The sequence below is a fragment of the Cornus florida genome, unplaced genomic scaffold (assembly GCF_030987335.1).
Source record: "Cornus florida cultivar Cherokee Brave unplaced genomic scaffold, ASM3098733v1 CherokeeBrave_3.0.0_Hap2_Chr08, whole genome shotgun sequence".
Taxonomy (NCBI): Eukaryota; Viridiplantae; Streptophyta; class Magnoliopsida; order Cornales; family Cornaceae; genus Cornus; species Cornus florida.
The window spans coordinates 75,669,365-75,689,580 of record NW_026775578.1 but is presented as its reverse complement, the minus strand read 5'-3'; the positions used below and the strand labels follow the sequence as shown (position 1 = coordinate 75,689,580).

The 20,216-nt window shown below is 33.3% G+C and overlaps 1 protein-coding gene across 7 annotated transcripts; it reads left to right on the top strand.

Moving 5' to 3' along the window:
* The first annotated feature begins 365 nt into the window (after window positions 1-365).
* LOC132268143 (uncharacterized) lies at window positions 366-6,473 on the top strand. Of its 7 annotated transcripts, XR_009469234.1 has the most exons (10): window positions 366-846; window positions 1,535-1,876; window positions 2,048-2,096; window positions 2,193-2,496; window positions 3,457-3,532; window positions 3,883-3,951; window positions 4,562-4,772; window positions 4,895-4,990; window positions 5,151-5,981; window positions 6,200-6,473. XR_009469234.1 is itself a non-coding variant. In XM_059768906.1 (8 exons), exons 1-7 carry the CDS (start codon window positions 517-519, stop codon window positions 4,736-4,738), a joined length of 1,347 nt encoding a protein of 448 aa, XP_059624889.1. In that variant the 5' UTR covers window positions 366-516; the 3' UTR covers window positions 4,739-4,772; window positions 6,200-6,473. The 7 variants fall into 7 exon arrangements, 3 of the variants coding, with proteins under 3 accessions (XP_059624889.1, XP_059624890.1, XP_059624888.1); XR_009469233.1 differs by having other exon boundaries at window positions 5,151-6,473; XR_009469236.1 differs by lacking the exon at window positions 1,535-1,876 and having other exon boundaries at window positions 5,151-6,473.
* The last annotated feature ends 13,743 nt before the right edge of the window (window positions 6,474-20,216 follow it).

Below are 20,216 nucleotides of genomic sequence, written 5' to 3'. Positions count from 1 at the left end.
GAAACCTAGAAGGAGTGTAAGTGAGATATGGTCAAAGACCAGGAATATAGGTGGAATTAATCCAAAAACCTAACTCCATTAAATAAAAAAAAAAAATAAAAAAAAAAATTGATCTAACCATTAAACATATATTTGTCAAAAAGAATAGGGAAAAAAAAAAAAAAAATCCATTTACATTTAAATTCATCCATACATTTTTTTTTTTTTTGTCCACAAACATATAAAATTACATCTATCCATTCACAATCAATATGGTCTGTGAATAATGTGACGTGGATCTTCCGGAAAAAAACATAAATAATGTGACGTGTGCGTGATTACCTGGTTGCTACATATCATCAACATTCAAGTATATCATTTTCCGAGGCAACGCATGCGCACACGAAGTTCTTTGTCACATTTGAACTGAACGGTCTCCCTTTCTCTCTTTCTAGTTTCTGCATCTATACATATACATATACATATATACATATACATATACATATACATAGCGATAAACATACAGAAATCAGAAAAATGAAGCGTTCCGGTGACGATATTTGGGCGCACGACGACCTGGAATTCCGATCAACAGTGGACGACGCTTGGTACAGCGTCCGAGTGGTTCTCGAAAGCGAGTCTTTCACAGTCAAATTTGTGGACTTCACCGAAGCGATGAACGAGAGATTCAATGCCGGCGATTTCCAGACCCTCCAAGCCGTCGACGACTTTGTTCGGCGGTTTCGACCTGTTTCGACTCAGTCACAGGACAGCCAGTGCTCCAAAATCGTCCAAGGCTTGTCGGTCTGCTCCTCATTTGAATTCAAATGCGACGACGTTCGCTTCTACGACGCCGTCGTCGAAGCGGTTAGTACTTTATATCTTGATTTCAGGCTGAATTGTGTACCAAGAGAATAATTGTATGAGAGGGACGGTTTCGAGTATCATTATAAATTGAGTGGGGAATTTTAAAGATTTTCAAAAAAAAAGAAAAGAAAGAACAGTTTTAAGATTTTCATAAAATTTATAGGTAATTTCGTATAAAAAAAGAAAAAGAAAATTAGTTGGGGCAGGGTCTGTGCCTGTATATATATATAGATATACACACACACACATCATACTTGTTATGAATATCTAGAAATGGGTATGTTCATTCTTTGATTCTGACCAATTTTATATGTAGTATAGATCCAGAATTGGGTTTTTGTTACAAACTTTGATTGAAAATTTGATTATAACTAACTTTTAGACCTCCTACTTTCTATCTTGTTCTTGTTATGAATATATAGAATTTGGCCTTTCAAATATGTGGCGTTTATTTGGCCTTTCATATCTTGGAGTTCGGGAGTTTGAACCTCTTGGGGCCACTCCCAGGTAATTTTGCCGCTGGGATGGGGGACTGTCCGGTGGTGGATTATGGGGGAGCTCTAAGAGGCTAGACAGTAGACACACCATTGTCAAAAAAAAAAAAAAAATAGTATAGTGGTAACAAACTAATTAATTTTATTTTTAGGGTTTCCTCCACTGTAATGTTGCATGGACTTGGATTTGATAGGTGCACTATGAGGAGCATTCATTTGCGAAAGAAGAGGAGTGTATGTGCACCTTTGTGCTATGCTGGCAACATGGTCCAAATTTGGGTAATCTGTCATTGGCGAAAATTGCTAATATATGCATAATCCAATCTGCTGGTCAACCTGATTTCAGAGTGGCATCCTTTGCAAAGATGGCAAAGGAGAAACTTGAAATTTCATCTCATAAATCTGGTGCAATTTATGAAGGTGGCTTTTCATTGGGTAATAAATCTAATTATGGTACACGAAAAAAGACTAGCCTAGGGCACGAGGCTCCGGCCACTGCAGGGTCTGGGAAGGGTTTGTCTCGCCATGGGCTGCAGGCAAGTTATTGTCTATAATGTTCTAATTTATTTATTTTTTTTTTTTTATTTATTTATTTTTATTTTTTAGTGCAATGGAAACCAAATAACTATAAACAAAATTTTAAGTAGAGTTTAAATTTAGTATTGCATACATGATCTTAGTTTGAACTATGTTTGCTTGTTTTGTAGAAAACAGAGAGTGCTAGGCAGTTTGGTAGTGCAGTAAGAACAACTGAAGGTTTGACCCTAATTTCTTATGTGTTATAAAAAATAAAGTACCCTAATTTATTATGACAAAGCACATCCTCTATTTCTTCTTTTCATGTAAAGGCAGGGTGGTTAAGGACTGATCAAGATCGAGACCTTGGTGGGGAATCTGTAAACATGAATGGCACTGAGGAAACTTGCTGTCACCATTTTATATTATTGGAGAATTTGGAGACAGATTTGTCCCCGTTGTCAATTACGGAATTCATACAAAAACAAACTTCTATCAGGCCACTAGCATATGTTTTTCCAAGTTTGTCATCAGAGACATTTGCAAAGGGTTTAATTGGATTGGATTGTGAAAAGAAGCATAAGAACGTATATCAGTTTTTAGATAATCCCGATCACTTTATAATGTCTACAAAAGGAAGGTATGTCTTATCATCATTAAAACCTCTTTGTTCATAATGTATTCCTTTATTTCCATTTTTCCGTCCTATGGTCACTTTGTTGGCATTGTTGTAGTCATTTAAAATGTCTAGTTGTTTTTCAGCTCATTGATGCATTATTTTTGTAAAGTTTGGTTCCTTAATACTGGTTCAGAGAAAGCTCAAATTGAAATGTTATCAACTTATCATCTCTCTCTCTCATACGCACACACACACACACACACACAGAGATACATCTATGAAAGTACAAAGAATTTCCTCCAATTACAGAGAGAGAATTTTTTCACTCCCAATGCTTTCTAATCTCTTTTCCCTCTCGATTTCCCTTATTTATAGACGGTTACAACCTCCTTTGGCCTGGGCCTTATCTACTCCCTTTTGCCTGGACTCAACTTTTCTCATTTTAATATGGGCTTTTGTAATGACTTTATGGATCTGGGCCCATCCCGCGTGAACTTGCTCCATCTTGTCTGTCCATACCCGACCCGTCCTTTGCAATATGGATCATACCAAGCCCGGGTCATTTTGGTGTCCTCAATCTAGTTACACATGTGCGTGTATACATTCGTAGTCATGTCTGATGTATTTTTGTATTGTAATAATGTGGTCACTCGCCCTGTCAATATTACCGGGTGCTAAATATCACATATAATTTATTGTAATGTGGTCACTAGCCTGGTGAAACAAAAATGATAGCATGTCAATATTACTCTGCGATCCGGATCGGGATTTTAATGACCATGGTTAACTGGGAGGATTCTCTTGGTACACTCACAAGCATTTATGTTTTTCATAACTATATCTGTTTTTGTTCTAAAAATCGTATATACTTTCCAGTTGCAACTTATATATGCTATAAGGATTCGGGAGTTACTTGAAGAAAATGTAGTGTGTTTGCTTTTTCAATGTTCCATAAGTACACTTATTAATTCATTTCTGCAGGCCATGGGTTATCAGTGAAAAATCATTAAGGCATGGAACTTTTAGAACAAAATTTGAGAGTTTGATAAAATATCAGGTAAGAAAAGCTTTATTTATTGCATCAGTGCATGATATTGATATTGGTGGATGATTGAGAGAGAAGTAGGTTTTTGTCTGTGTAAAATAAACTTATGAAAATGAATAAATTAAAGCATTTGGATATGGCGATGTAGAATCAAGTAACGAGAAATGGAAGGAGAGAGAATGTAACAAGAATGAGGAAAAAGAGAAGAAGAAGAGAAGGAAGAAATCAGAATGAGGGAGAAGAATCACAATAATATCTCAACAATGTCTGAACCAACATATAAATAGGCATCAAAGAAAAACCCTAAAATCCTATTACTATAAATAAAATCCTAAAATCCATAATTCTATCTTTCTTTTCAGGTCTCCAATAGTAGGTGTGGGTCATGTGAACTTCAAGCTTTCGGACCATGCCCGGTGCTCCATCATATGGTCAATTTACATACTTCTTTTTAGAATGTATGATAACAAATTTTAATATGAAAAGAAATAAAGAAGCTATATGAGCTTCTAGGTGGAATACTGAGGCTGCTTGCCCTATATGTTATTGTATGATTGTTCATTAATTAGGGAGGGAGTGAAGTTGGTAAATTTACGTGATGGAAGAGAAAATAATGTTTTGGTAAATTTACAGCAGGAGTTTGAGTTGATAAAAAGACGTGCCTAAATAAGAAGGCTAAGAAGCACAATTTTAGAAAAGTTAACCATTCTATTAGGCTCCGTTTGTTTGAACGTAATGTATTTTTTGTGTTTTTGGTGTTTGGTTGTCGTAAAATATTTATGAAGAAAAGAATATTAAACTCAACAAAAATAACTTATCTATCAATTTTCATCAAGTTATTTTATACGTCCCACCCGATGGACTCGACCTTAACCTAGACCCTTGCCAAACACTGAAAAATAAAAATAAAAGATAATATTTTACATGAAAAAGAAAAATATTTTTCTATGAAAATATTTTATGTCAAAACAAACGGAGCCTAAATGTCAACTGTGGACTTTGTATTTCTTTGATAATAATTTTCATCATTTACTTTTGCAGCATAAAATTCAGAATAAAATCATTGATGATGAGTTAAAGATAGTTCATTCAGGAACTGAAGAGTACAGGACAGCTACATGTCTAAGGGATTTATACAAGGAGTTTGTGGATCATCAAAAGCGACTTCATTGGAGGTTAACTTTGGAGGAAAGGGAGATATTGCAGTTGAAAGATTAAACATTGGCTCTAGTGAATATGTCAACACATGAAGGTAAGGAATTGGAATTGTTATACTACTTGTAGTAATTAGTTATAATTGATGACCTATAAAATTTAAAGCTAATTTTGATATGTGTGATTTGTGACCGCTATCAACTCAAAATGTGCATGTAGTGTATCAATACAGTGGTGGGAGGTCAATGATGGAAATGAGTCGAGAAGTTCAGCTCATTTACCTTGAACAGAAAGCCTTTCATATAGTCCTTGTAGGTGAGAAATTATTACATAGTCCTGGGACCAATGTCTTGGGCCAATCATGTGCTGAGAAATAAGCAAATGTGTCATCTTTGTGTCAGTTTTATCTCAATTTTTGCTTGTGTCTGCACATGATTTGTTGGGACCAATGGTTTTCCTGTGATTCTCCTTGTAGGTTGGGTCCCTGAGCTTCTTATATGAAGGCGATCAGTTTTGTTTTGAATTTTAGCTACGGTATATGGCTATCTAATGAAGGCAGCTGCTGATATTAGCAAAAGTGAAATTACACAGAAGTCCTGAATCACTCTGCATATTTGCCCTTCTGTATTAGTCTATGACTCTTCACACATCCCTCATAACCACACTCTTTCACCTAGTCTGCGTCTCTCTAAAAGATATCCATGTTTTTTCTTCCACTTCAAGTTCCCTAAAATCACCCACTACAACTTCATATCCCCTTATATATCTCCACATATATATATATGTGTGTGTGTGTGTGTGTGTGTGTGTGTGTGAGTACGTCTCATAGATTTCAGAACTTGTCTGGGTTTTTCTTTCACAGTGAGCACCAAACTTGGTCGGTGGTCTCTCAAATGGCGCAAGCTTTGAGTTTCAAAGGCTACAAGTTCGTCTATCTTGATTTCTTTAATTTGATATTTGATCTCAATTTTTCTTTTCGATTTGTTGAAGTTAATCAAAGTGCATACCATCTATTTGGAGACAATTACGACGTAGAGGGAGGGACTCGAAAAATCACATTGTTGTTCATCAAGGGGATACTTCAGCTCACCAATATTTTTATTGACAAAGTATAACGAGCTTCAATCGGTGCCATTCGCTGAGGATATTTCCGTTGATCCCCATCGGCGGGGCGGAACAAAACGGATTTATGATTGGAAGTTTTGAAGATTCTTATGTCAAATAACCTTAGGATAATTGTGGAGCGCTAATATCAGCAGCCCTAAAGAAAGAGATATGATATATTTGCGAGTACATTGTGCACTTGGTATTTCTGCATATTTTGTTGGTCGATTTTACACTTGCTAATTTTTTTTTGGATATACTGCTACTTTACAAATATAAAGATGCAGAATGGAAATTATCCAATAAAGAAGCATCTAATTTTGCTTGGATACATAGCTATAGGTTTTATATTATTGTCCTTTGAGCATGTTAACATCGTTAATATTACTATTAATGCCCTTGTTTTCTCTGTGTTTATAGATTGACCAGCAGGATGTTCTCTTTAGTTTGCAATCATTCAGGGACGGAGCTCCGAAATTCCGAATATTGGCTTACTTGGGGGGCAACAGGAGTGCATTTTGCAGCTTAATACTGTGGTTTCAATGTTATAGCTAGTTAGCATGACATGTTGCCGCTTGTATGATATGAGAACATGAGTGGGTTGTGTTTTGTTTTGTAGTTTGTGGATGGTACCCTATATTCACTTAACCAGAAATTTCATCAATGCTAGCAAACATACAATTTTCCTCGTCTCTATACATGCATTCCCTTGTGCTATTGTGTGATGGAAATGAAAGTGTGAATGTAGTTTTTATTTATTTATTTTTATTTTTTATAATCCTGACAAACTAGGGGAGACTCGAATACGGGCACATTTTACCAACTAGAACGTGAATGTGGACTTATTTGTTTGCTTCTTCTACTTGACCAAAACTGCTTCCTGCAAGCATAAATTCTTATCTAATCCTTACACATGCCCTGTTTTGCAGCTACGGACATCATAAACCTATTCACTAACTAAACAGCCAACGCAAGTTCAACATTGATCTTGACTTGATTGGTTTGGGCACAATGGACTGTTACTTATAATCGGGTTAAATACACAAAACCCTCTTGAACTTTCAAAATTATACTCGTTAACTTGGTTGTGAAATGACAAAATTGGCTTTAATATTTACTATTAAATTAAATTGGTGATAATTTTAAAATTGTTTTTGTAATTTTAAAATTGTAAGGTCAATTTTATAATTTAATATTAAATAATAATTTTAAATTTTAAACAAATTTGTAATTTAACAATATTTGATGATCTTTTATTATTTACGTAATTTTTAAATAATAATTTTTAGTATTTTAATTTAATATTAAATAACAAGGTCAATTTTATCATTTCAATATCAAGTTAACGGGTTGGGCAATTGGATAACTTTTTTTAGTTTGGGAGTTTTTCAAAATTCTACTGAAGTTTTATGTAAAAATTTGTGATTTTAACCCTTTATACTTTATAATAATATTTAAAAAAGAATTAGACATGATTTTGCCATGTCATATAACTTGGACGATAAAATAAGAGTGAGACTCGTTGATATTCCGGTGAGGTGAGAATAGGAAATTTAATTATTAAAAGGTAATAAAAAGGAATGTGAACTCCATTAGAATAAGGCAGTAGATATTCTGGTGAGAAGTGAAAATTTAATTATTAAACGTGAGTAATAAAAAGGAATGTGGACTCCATTGAAATTGGAAAAAGGATGTTGATGACAAACGACTTTGGTAGGGCGTTCAACGTTAACTTGCGCTGTTGGTTTGTGGTGTCTTTTAAGCCAATAACGGAATATATTTGAATCATTTGATTAATGCATGCATAATTTTATTACTGGATGTCTAATTTTATAATTTGCATGCATATTTATATCAATACTATTAAAAGTATAAAGAATTTCAATCTATTAATATGTTTCAGTACATTATTTTTTAATAATAAATGTATATGTTTCTTTTTACAATTCAATTTATATGTATAATATAAGGTGTTTAGAAGAGTTTTTATAAAATTCAAATTACCTATTTATTATGAATTTTTTAATAAAAAAAATTAATTAGATAAGAAAATATATAAAGAAAATAAATAATTTAGTCTTTCTAGTTAGACAATGAAATATATAAAATATATAAATAATTTAGTCTATTTTATAAATAATATGTAAATAATTTTCTAATATATTTATTATGAGTTTTTTAATAAAAGGAAATCTAATTAGATAAGAAAATATATAAAGAAAATAAATAATTTAGTCTTTCTAATTAGACAAGAAAATATATAAAAAATATAAATAATTTAGTCTATTTAGTATCCACATATTTTCTAATTTTATAAATAAAATATAAATAATTTTCTAATATATAAATAAATAAAATATTAGTAAGTTGTAATAAAAAAATAGTCTTGATTTTGATATTGTTTTAGAAGTTTGAAAATACACCTATTAATAATTGAATTCATATTGTAAAATTCAATTAAAAATTATTATTATTATCTTTTTTACCTTGTGTCAATTTTATGTTCATGGATACTTTAGAATTTACAATTATTTAATTACTTTGTTAAATTTAACTTTAAATTAGATTTTACTAACGTGTAACACACATACAGTTTTATTAGTGTGTGTGTGTGTGTCTATATATATATATATATATATATATATATATGGTGAATGATTTTTAATAAATATTACTACAAATAATTTATGTGCATCAAGTGAATATAAATTCTAAGTAGATATAAATCATAAATACTATTTGGGTAAATTACAAAGACTTCCCTTGAGGTTTGATGTAATGACTATGTCTTCTTTTTCCTTCTCCGATTTTCTGTCTTTTTTATTTTATTTAATTATTTAATTGTTTAATTTATTCTTTTTCCGCGTTGCCTTAGGGTTTTATTGCGCCCTAGTAAGCTTCGGTGTTCGGAAATGATTTCTGACACCATGTGCATTGCATTATATTAACTTTTACAGTTTGCATATGTCTTAATTTCATTGTAAAGTTTGCCCGTTTATTTTAAAATTCCAGGGGTATGGATGCATGGTTTCTTCTGAGACATTTTCGATTTTTGGGGTGTTTTGCGTAATTATGTTTTTGAGATATTTTGTCTTAGGAACTTTTGTGCAAATATTCTTTGAGATATTTTGTGGAGGGACTAAGTTGCAAATAGGGATAAGAGTGACAAATGACACTCTCCCATTGAACCATGTGTTGACTAGCTATTGGTGCACTTTTTAACTTAGATTGTTGACAAATGTAAAGCTAAGATCAAACCTTGTGAGGAAGCCTAGAGTAGTGACAAGTGGAGGGTAGATGTGTGTGTGAGAGAGAGGTAATGTTGGTGCGTGTGTGTTTGGCTAACAAAGCCATTGTTAGTGGGAAAAGGTGTGAAAATTGTTACATCCTCTCAAAGCCACCATTGTAGCCACCATAGACCCTCTTCTCCATTTTCAGAATTCAAACCCTTTCCTATAGGAATTTTGCGATACCCCTCAATTCTATAGCCACGGGTGATCAAGTCCGAGTACAGATCCGAGGGATATCAAACAATTAAAGTATTTAATCGAACACAAAATACAAAATGAATTAAAAATATATAAATAAGTGGAAAGAAACTAAATAATAAATCTTTAAATTAATAAATAAATAATACTCCAAATGAAATATCCAAAACCTCCGATATTGTTACAATTCGAGAATCCATCTAGTGGACCCCTAATAATATCCCAACTGAAAAAAAACTTAAATAAAATATAATCTGAAACTAAAACATGAAGAAGAATCCTACGTAAAATCGGAAGAATGATGTGGATTGTCTCTGCTCAGCACGAACAAGCCCTATGTCTAAAATTGATAAACACCTGAAAAATAATAGTGGGTTAGGCCCACGAACAAGTTCTTTCTACGACAACCCAAACAGAGACCAGAGAAACTACACATCTATAGTTAACCCATGCAATAATTACGTAGTCCATAAATATATATACACACTAAAGGAACCTCACTAAACTATAGGGTTGCCTCAATCTCAATAGTAGGTAACATGTAAAACACACATATAGTGGGCATGAGTACCTAGACCTATCAGGGTACACAACTACTCTATATCTAGCTACACATCCCTGGCAATATACGCACCCTAACCACTGATCCTGAGACTCAAACCATATCATGGCACATATCTATACGTCTATAAATAACATCTATCCTATCCAATATAAAGTAAACCACAAAATGTAATCCAACTTGTTCAGTTGACCTGACACGAATATGAGTAGGAATTAACAATTTAGTTAATCTATTCCCTTATACAAAAATAGGTAGGACTTAACTGATAAGTTAATCCATCCCTAGAATGTCACCATCCCATACTGGTGCATTACATTCATACAATCCAAAAACTGATGTAACAGATAAATTAATACATCAAATAATCTAGAAATTAACATAATAACAGAATATCATGCTATCACAAAATAGGAATGACTTATAATTTCTTTAAGCTTCGTACATCATGTATCCCACACAAACTGAATCTTAAACATGCTGACATTTTATTTCACAGTCAAGTAAGCATTCTCTAAATACAATTCATACTAAACATTTAATCTCAATTGCTAAAACAAAATTAAAAGATCAAATCCATTCATTCTTTAAAACATTCCAATAGCATGCATCGTTATGATTAAGTTTATTTAAAATTTATTTAAACCCATACCTAGTCCCTATTTAATGTTCGGGACCCCTCAAAATCAATTAAGGACAACTTACACGATGTTTACAAAAATTCCCAAGTAAGGCTTGAGCTTTTATCCTAATAGCTCGATCTTCCTATCTATGGCTCGAGCTTTTCAACAATAGCTCGTGCTTTGCATCCAAGGCTCGAGCTTTTCAACTATGGCTTGAGCTTTTCGTCCATGGCTCGAGTTTTGCTTCCAAGGTTCAAGTACTGTAACAACGGATTGAGCACTATTTACGCGAATCAGCCCAAAAATTCTATTGTAAATCTGTTCTTCACTGTTAAGGGTTCTAAGGCATGTTATTAAGTCCCATCAACATACAAGCATGAAATTACATCATTATAACATGTAGAAATTTACAAAGAAATCAGATATAACCCATGAATTTATCAATTCACACAACAAGAACAACCATGAATATAATTTATAAAACCTATGTTCTAGATCAATTAATTTATAAATTCCAATTTTAATTGTTCTTAAACAACCCTAAAATTATATTAGAGATATATAGATCAAAGATCAAAGGGAGAAGTATAGAACAAGAACTTACCTTAAATTTTCGGATTCAAAGTTAAACTCCTTCCCTGATCTTCTTCTCCAATGGTTCTTCTCCTCCTTCTTCCTTCTTCTTCCTCCTTCTCTCTCTAACTCTCTCTTTAAAATATATTATGTGATATATTTCTATCCCCCTTTTACAACCATATAATAACCCTACTCTTTTTCCCAAACCAAGTCAACTTAAGAAAAAAAAAAAAAAAAAAAAAAAATTAATATTAAAAAGGTAACTAAAAATATGTTACGTAAATAATCTATGTATATCCTTATTATATAAATATATAAAAGACATACATCACATTATTTATTAATATTAATGTTACCATAATATTAATTAATAAATTACTTTCCTTTTATATATATATGTATATACATATACAACTATTCGCGGGTAATTATCCATACCCATTAAATCTCCTATCCAAGTAGTACATGGAACCTAATTAGTTGGCCCATTACTAATAACCATAACCTTAAAAGAAAATAAAATAAAATAAAATAAATATTTAATCGACAATTACTTACAAATAAACAACCACATCAAATAAATAAATCAAATCAAATAAAACACTTAAGTATATACTTTCAACTAATCATTTAAGTCAAATAAAACATTTAATTACAAATTCAAGTAAATACGTAATCAAATAGCCAAATAATCAAGTAATTAAATAAAATTGCAATTAAAACAATTAAATAAATACCGAGACTATCTTTTTAAAATTAGGGGTATTACAAATTTGATCTTCCACTTTGAAGATCAAATCTTCATCTCTTCTTGATCTAGAATACATTTTTTCAGTTTTTCATTTTGACCTTGTTTGCCTCGGATTTCAGAGGGACAAACCTCTGTTAAGGGAGTTTGAGAAAACCAGAAACCCTCTTCTCCATTTCTGAAATTCGACCCCCTTCCCTTGGGATTTTGGTCTTTCACCTTGAAGATAAAAGTTTCTTCTCTTCTTTATCTAGAACATCTTTTCACAGTTTTTCAATTTGAGTTCATTTACCTTGGATTCTAGAGGAACAATCCTTTAGTGAGGCAGGGGTTGTCCTATGTTTATCTTGTTGTTATTTCTTGTTTCCTTTGTTATTGATATACATTGTATACATGTAAATTGACATTCTAGGATTGTATTAGCTGAACATTGATCATATCTAACCTAGGGTGTCATTTTTATACAAGTTTGATATGTGATCATTCTCTTGTATTGTTGTTGTGTTACTTGTAGATAATGAAATTCTAGTGTAACTTCTTGTTGTTACTATGTTGTTCTAGAATTATTATTGTCATCATTTGTTTTGTTATATTAGACTATGTCATTGTTAAATTAGGGATTTAATGAATACCATGTTAGCATGACAAAAATCACTATGTTGATTAACTTGTAATAGTATTTATCTTGTTTTACTTAGTGGTGTTTTGAAATCATGTGATTTGTATTTGTGTATATATTGAATTTCTACATTGTTGTGGTTGAAGATTCAATTGTGTATTTAGTTTTATGTTAATGTTCAAATCATAGATTTGAGACTTATTTTGTGATAGTGTAGATGAAATTCAATTGTTGACAACATTGATGTAACTTTGTGGAATTCACATTGTGACCTTGACATTTCAAATGCCATAATAGTTGAGGACTTAGGGCATGAATTGTGTGAATTCATGTTGGGTTATGCATGTTAAGTGGTTAAGTGTATTGTATACTTAGTGTACATTGTTTACAATTTGTTGATTTTGGAAACTTGGGACGTCGTTGTCTTGATTATGATTAGAGTACGACTCTAATGCGAGAGATATGAGTTCTCCCCACACGTGCACACTAGGGTAGTTCTCGGCGGGTTAATAACCCAAAATAGCTATTATTCATTTGGATTTGATCTGGCGTAATGTCCAAGTATATTCACCTTTGTTTGATTTCACATTTCGTTTCAAGTTGATAACACTAAATTGTTGTAACTTGTTGTATCCATATTGTTGATCTTGCATTTCATTTCAAGTTGATGACACTAAATTGTTCTAACTTATTGGCTTTGATGGTTCCGATTCCATTTAATTGCTTCACTTATTGTCGTTTGTGTTTAAAATGTTCTAAAGTAGCTTATGATGATCCCTTAGTACCACTTTGAACATAGACGTTAGGTGGCATGTGTTGTGTTAGTTTTTACTTTCAATAATAAATAACCACTCGTAATAGCACGAATCTTTGTAGGATAGTACTATAGAAAGGGTGTCGAACCCACAGGGAGATGAGTGTATTTTGTTTTGCTTTTAACTAATCTTTCTTGGTTTACAGGTAACTGGTTGAATTGATTGATTGGTTATCACGATTATAAACTGAAATTAAACTAAAATTATTAGAGAGAGAAAGAGGTCTTAGGGCTTTGACTTCACCATAACCTTCATACTATGGTTAACTATTTCAACTCTGGGAATTTAACAAATTATATTTCAAATAATTAAACTTAATAACATTCGTTCAATTTAGTTTTTAAAGAAAGATGTTTTATAAATTACAGTTAACTATAACCTATTCGCGGTTAGCATGGACTATCCACCTACCTACTCTAACTACTTTAACTAATTTTGTAAACAATCCATCTTTCCTAAGCATAGACTATGCAAGCATTCATTTATAAAAAACATTAGAATACCATTACATGACCTCCATTATTATGTCCGGTAGGGCTCCGCAAGATACCGTCCAATAAGAATGGGTTGAGAATAGAATACGAACAGTTATATCTAAGACAAGGTAATAACAATTCGAAAACCATTTAAAACATTAAAATCCAATTGAGTTGTCTCAATTACTCATAGTCATGTAATTAGAAACATAATATATATTAAAAATAACCCAGAGTTAAAACAGTCAAACCATAGTACTTAGATCGGGTTACATCAGTGCCCTAAAAGAGGAATTAACACTTATGACGATGCCGAATATCATCTATGTTGTGGTTAACTTCATCGTCAAGGATGACACTTCTCTTCTCAGGATCTTTACCTTCTAAGGTTATAGAAACCCTAAAAGCCACCACCATAGTATCAACTTTCTGAATAATACAAGAAAAAAAGACTTCTTCTATCAATGCCTATGCCTTCTTTTATAGAAGAAAATAAAGGTTTGGTGGGCTTTTAGGTCTTCTGGCCCATCTAGAGTGAAATACGACTTAGAAAAGAATAATCCCGTAACTTTAAACCTGATTTGTCCTACAAGGCTCGAGCTTAAGAAGTAAAGCTCGAGCTTTGGGGTTCAGGCTCGAGCTTTGGTAACAAGGCTCGAGCTTCATTGATTTATTGCTCAAGCAACAAAAGATGGTACTTGATCTCCAATTTTATACTTAGTCAAATTTCTTCAACTATTTTCTGAACTGTCTTTTCCTTCAACACTTAGAATATTTTAGGATTATCTTCTTTTAACATTGCTCAATCCAAACTTCATAGGGCTCGAGCTCTAGGTACCAAACTCGAGCTTTAGGTACTCAAAGCTCGAGCTTTGAATGATTGTGCTCAATCCTTGAGGTCTGGTACAAGGCCCTGGGATCTTGGTTTTTCCTTTAAAATCAACTCTTCAAATTTCGACGCCTTATGCTTGAGCTTGAGGGCCAAGGCTTAAGCACCCTTAGGTTAGGCTCGAGCACCACTGAATAGGGCTCGAGCTCTGAAGGTACAAGGCTCGAGCTTCAATGCCTAGTTGATTTTTCTTCTTTTTCTTGCAGGGCTCGAGCCTTAGGACTCAGGCTTGAGCTTTGGTACTTGAATTCTTCCAAACTTCACCATTTAAGTTCTCGGCTTGCTTTGAATGACCGGCAATGACTCTATAAGCTTCAATATCAATCTTTTCATCATAAAATCCCGATTTTAACCGTTTCTCTGGGAAAGTACCTATCAACACACATTAAACATAAATCAGTCTAATACTGGATAGAAGTATCACTTCAGGCCTTAACATACATATATTTAGGGGCTCGAATATGCAATATTCAGTGCTCATCATACCCCCAAACTACATATTACTAGTTCATTAGCAATACAGAACTAAATAGCCATTTTCGTAGGAATCACGGTTGCATTTAGCGTATGCAACAAGCCTTTAAACCCCTAGATTACCCCTAGTGGACGAGTTGTAGTCTCATGAGGGTTTCTAGTGATGGTACCCACAAACATCTCAAACAGTGCCTTAATTGCACAATAAGCTTATTCAAGCCTATTTTCAAATCATAATAGCTCTGCAGTTCATCAATCAATCAAATATAGCAAGTACAACCAATCATATTAATCAGAAAAACTTTCAACTTCCAATTTCAATTTAGCAGCTATGGTCCCCATCTATCAGTTTAATCATTTATTCAATAATCTCAATTTCCAAAATTCTTTGAAAATGATCTTACAATCAAACATGTGGCTTACTGTTCATGCTTGCATTTATTCCTTGCTATTCCTCAATTCACAGGTAAACTTTTTAAATTCCAACTCCCAATGCATTATTTTATTTTATTTTTTATACAGGTATGCATTTTTTCAAAAAGGATACTGTGCAATGTTTAGGTCTATTAACCTTTCTAAATCACCCATATAACGAACTTTCGGCCAATGACTCCCAAACCAGATGATCTTAGGGCATTAAGTGATAAAGTACCCCTCCGGACCTAATTATTCAAGCATTCTAGCCAACCTAAATCCCTTATGTAACAAGCTTTCATCCAATGACTCCCAGACCAGATGGTCTTAGGGCATTAGGTGTCAGAACACACCCTTAAGGACTTAATTGATCATGCAATCTAGGTACATACCTGAACTTGACCTTTTTTTTTACTTCTTTTCTTCATTTTTTTTTTCTCTCTTTCATTCACATTGGTGAAGAATTTTTTTCATTTATTGCATACATTCCTTTTCTTTCCTTTTTTTTTTTCCTTTTTTTTTTTTTTATTTTTTATGCCTTGGTTATCAAAATCGTCAAATTCACTTACTCATCTCAGTTTAACTCAAAACAAAACAAGACTTCTAGTTTTTACCCTGCAGAATTCATACAAGTGTGAATATGTGCAAAGTGTAGCATTACAGAGATCAATATCATCAAATAATAATCATCCTAACAAAGTGGACCACAGGCCACCAACTGATTTCAAAAATTTTCAAGAATCCCTTTTCAACATTATTTTGGCATACAGACCATTTCTAACTAACATCAGACTGCAAACAGAATACATGACCATCAACAGACTCAAAATCATGCTTATAACATCAAATATCAGGACCTTGTGTTAAATTATATCATCAAAAAATTTGAAGTTCCTTACCCCCAAACTTAATGTGCACAGTGTCCCCAATGTGTGAAAACAACAGAGAGTTAGAAAGATATTACCATACAAGCCCAGACCAGCAAGTATATACCAATATGAAGTACGGAAGGCAAATGAGAAGTCACCCCCAAACTTAGTCTGTAATACCTAGTAAAATCAGTAAACTCTAACACACATTAGAGTATCAAGTATATGGAGTAATAACAGAAAAATATCATAGGTAGCTCAAATATCAACACAAGGATAAGATAGGTAAAAAACATATATATAAATGAGTAGAATCAGTACAATGCTTTTAAATAACAGACTTGAGGAAGAAATACAGCATAAAAAAAACATACAAAAAAAATAGAAAAAAAAAAAAAAAAAAAAAAAATCTACCTTAAATCAGCTTTCCAAATCTTCAAACGGTTTGTCATTCGGAGTTCGGAGCACAAAGTTATAGCCATTTTACCAAAGTAGGTCCGGGCGAAGCAAAACAAGCATGGAGCAATCTGCTCCAATTTCGAGTGCTCGAGGCCTTGCTTCGAGTGCTCGAAATTCAGGCAGAATTGCCTTCGGGAATTCTCAGTTTGGCAGCCACTTGTGCATTGGTTTCCTCATTTCTACTTACTTCTTTATGAGGTGGTTGGGGATGTTTTTGGAAGGGAGAGAGAGGCCTTACCTATACAAAAGAAGAGAAGGGAGGCCACACATTATTAATCTCACTTTTGGATCAGATTTTGGGGAGAGAAGAGAGCAAGGAGATAGAGTTCTTTAAGCTTGAAGAAGGGAGCACGAAAATGGAGGAGATCTTCAAACTTCTTCCTTCTTCCATTGCTCCTATGGGTAACTAAATCTTCTCTAGGGAGGTGATGAAGCCCCTCCCTTGTAAGCATGTTCTAGTGTAGATTTTACTTTTGGGATTTCAATGTATTATTGTTGGTGATTTTATGATCTAGAGCATCATATGTGTTGTAATGAATTCTAATGTCTATACATGATTATTTTGAGCTATTCATCTTGTCTTAGATGGTTTCTCTTCCTAATCATATTGCTTGCATTTCCATAGTGACAATGGAAGTTAGATCATGGAATGGTTTTAATGGCATGGAGTTTGAGAACTTTGATAAATCATTGCTTAGGATGCCCTTTGATGGTTTATACTTGATTCTTAACTTTGTGTGCTCTCATCATTTAATTAAGGGCTTGATAATCTTTGGCTTAGGGAGCATGTTGAAGACTACACCCTAGTTTAGGTAGTTCAAGCGTGTGAATCTTTGATGGATTATTCTTGTTTTTGATTTAATGAACCTCTTGAGGATAGTATAGCAACCAAGGGTTGTTATGTGTCATGACCATCATTTATGTTGATTTTCCCAATTTAATCTCAATCTAGAATGTGTATAGGGTTGGAGCGGATTCATTTCCCTAGTTTTTCTCTACTTGTATTTCACCTCTTTACATTCCTTGCAATCTACTAGTTTATGCATCTTTACATTTCTAGTTTAGTGACCATCAAACAAACCCTTATTACTCCTTATCACTCTAAAATGACTCTAGACACTTAGGTTGCCATAGATTAGCGCAGTCCTAGTGGTTCGACTTACCCGACCAATAACCCTATTTTACAATGATTCGTGCTATTGCGAAGAGGGTTGATTTATAATTGATTTCGACCGTCGATCAATTTATGCATTTTTGGTTTTACATTTTTACTAAGCAATGATAATGGAATTTGAAACCTGTTGGAGATGAAAGCATATGTTTAAAACTTTGTGTATAGAAGCAGCTGATATTTTTGAAAATAAAGAAAATTTAAGTTGAAATGATCACGTAGATTTAAATTAGTCTATATAAATGTCTCAATTAAATTCTCGCTGGATTTGACACTCTTTTAAGCTTCACAATGCACAGATGCACATTGGAAACTTAACTGTGAGGCATGCAACTTGATTGACCTTGACCTTGGCCTAGTTAATCTGATTTGATGAACCTAATGGATGAATACTTTTGGCATGAATCTAAAAAATAAAACAAAACAAAAAAAAAAAAAAAAAAAAAAAAAAAAAAAAAAAAACTGAGAAAGAAAGAAAATAATGATCTGTTAACGTTCGTAGCCTTTCCAACTCGAGTTATTAAGCCCTAAGAATGTCTCTACACTTAGCACCCTAAAACCGTCTGGTTTGGGAGTTGTTGGCCTAACGCTTGCTACAGGGGTTGGTCAGAAAGCTTAAGGGACTTAAACATTGCACGGCCATTCAAAAAATAAACTGGTAATAAACATGGTTCGTTGGAGTTCGTAGTCTTTCCAACTTGAGCTATTAAGCCCTATGGAGTGTCTCTACACTTAACACCCTAAAGCCATCTGGTTTGGGAGTTGTTGGCCTAACGCTTGCTACATAGGTTGGTTAGAAAGCTTAAGGGACTTCAGCATTGCACAACCATTCTATGTTTCGCTTATGAGTTACAATAAATTGTCAACAAGCAATAAAAGTTGTCTTGTAAATAAAATCATGCCTTAGGGACCTCATTTAAAGGGGAATTCAATGATTTGAAAACTTGTGCTTTGGAATTGGAAAAGAAAGTAAAAGCCGCATGTTGAGAATCCAATTCACTTTCACTGAAGCTAGAAGTTGATTTCCGTTCAAGAGATGATAATTGAGTTATTTATATAGTCTATGATGTTGATACATGCATGTTGAAATGTGTTTTGTATTAATGCTTCATATATGCAAGGTAGTCTTCCCAATGACCCCATCTCCAGCTCTTTTTCTGTTTCAAGTTATTTTTGAGCTATGTATATATCTCATTTTACCATGGATGATATTTTTGTAGTAGCATTCCCATGGTTGTCTTTTCATTAAGTTTTTCATTGTAGTTTTGCTAAGGGACTAGCAAAATGTAAGTTTGGGGGTATGATAAGCGCCGAATATTGTATATTCCAGCGCCCTAAATTGCATTAGTTAAGTTCTTTATTTGTGTATTTTATATAGATTATCTCCAATTGTATGTTTTTGCACATTTTCAGGTTAAATTGCAAAAAGGAAGCAAAAATGATGCTTTGTGGAGTTTTGAACATAGGAAGGTGCAATGCTGAATTCTGGCAGCAGTGAAATCCGGATTTGCTCACCATTTTTGACCTACCAAACTCGAGAACTGGACTTCCCTCATAACATGAAAGATTTAGATCTCTGAGGGAAGTCCAGTTCCTTCTTCCATTGTTCCTATGGGTAACTAAGTCTTCTCTAGGGAGGTGATGAAGCCCCTCCCTTGTAAGCATGTTCTAGTGTAGATTTTACTTTTGGGATTTCAATGTATTATTGTTGTTGATTTTATGATCTAGAGCATCATATGTGTTGTAATGAATTCTAATGTCTATACATGATTATTTTGAGCTATTCATCTTGTCTTAGATGGTTTCTCTTCCTAATCATATTGCTTGCATTTCCATAGTGACAATGGAAGTTAGATCATGGAATGGTTTTAATGGCATGGAGTTTGAGAACTTTGATAAATCATTGCTTAGGATGCCCTTTGATGGTTTATACTTGATTCTTAACTTTGTGTGCTCTCATCATTTAATTAAGGGCTTGATAATCTTTGGCTTAGGGAGCATGTTGAAGACTACACCCTAGTTTAGGTAGTTCAAGCGTGTGAATCTTTGATGGATTATTCTTGTTTTTGATTTAATGAACCTCTTGAGGATAGTATAGCAACCAAGGGTTGTTATGTGTCATGACCATCATTTATGTTGATTTTCCCAATTTAATCTCAATCTAGAATGTGTATAGGGTTGGAGCCGATTCATTTCCCTAGTTTTTCTCTACTTGTATTTCACCTCTTTACATTCCTTGCAATCTACTAGTTTA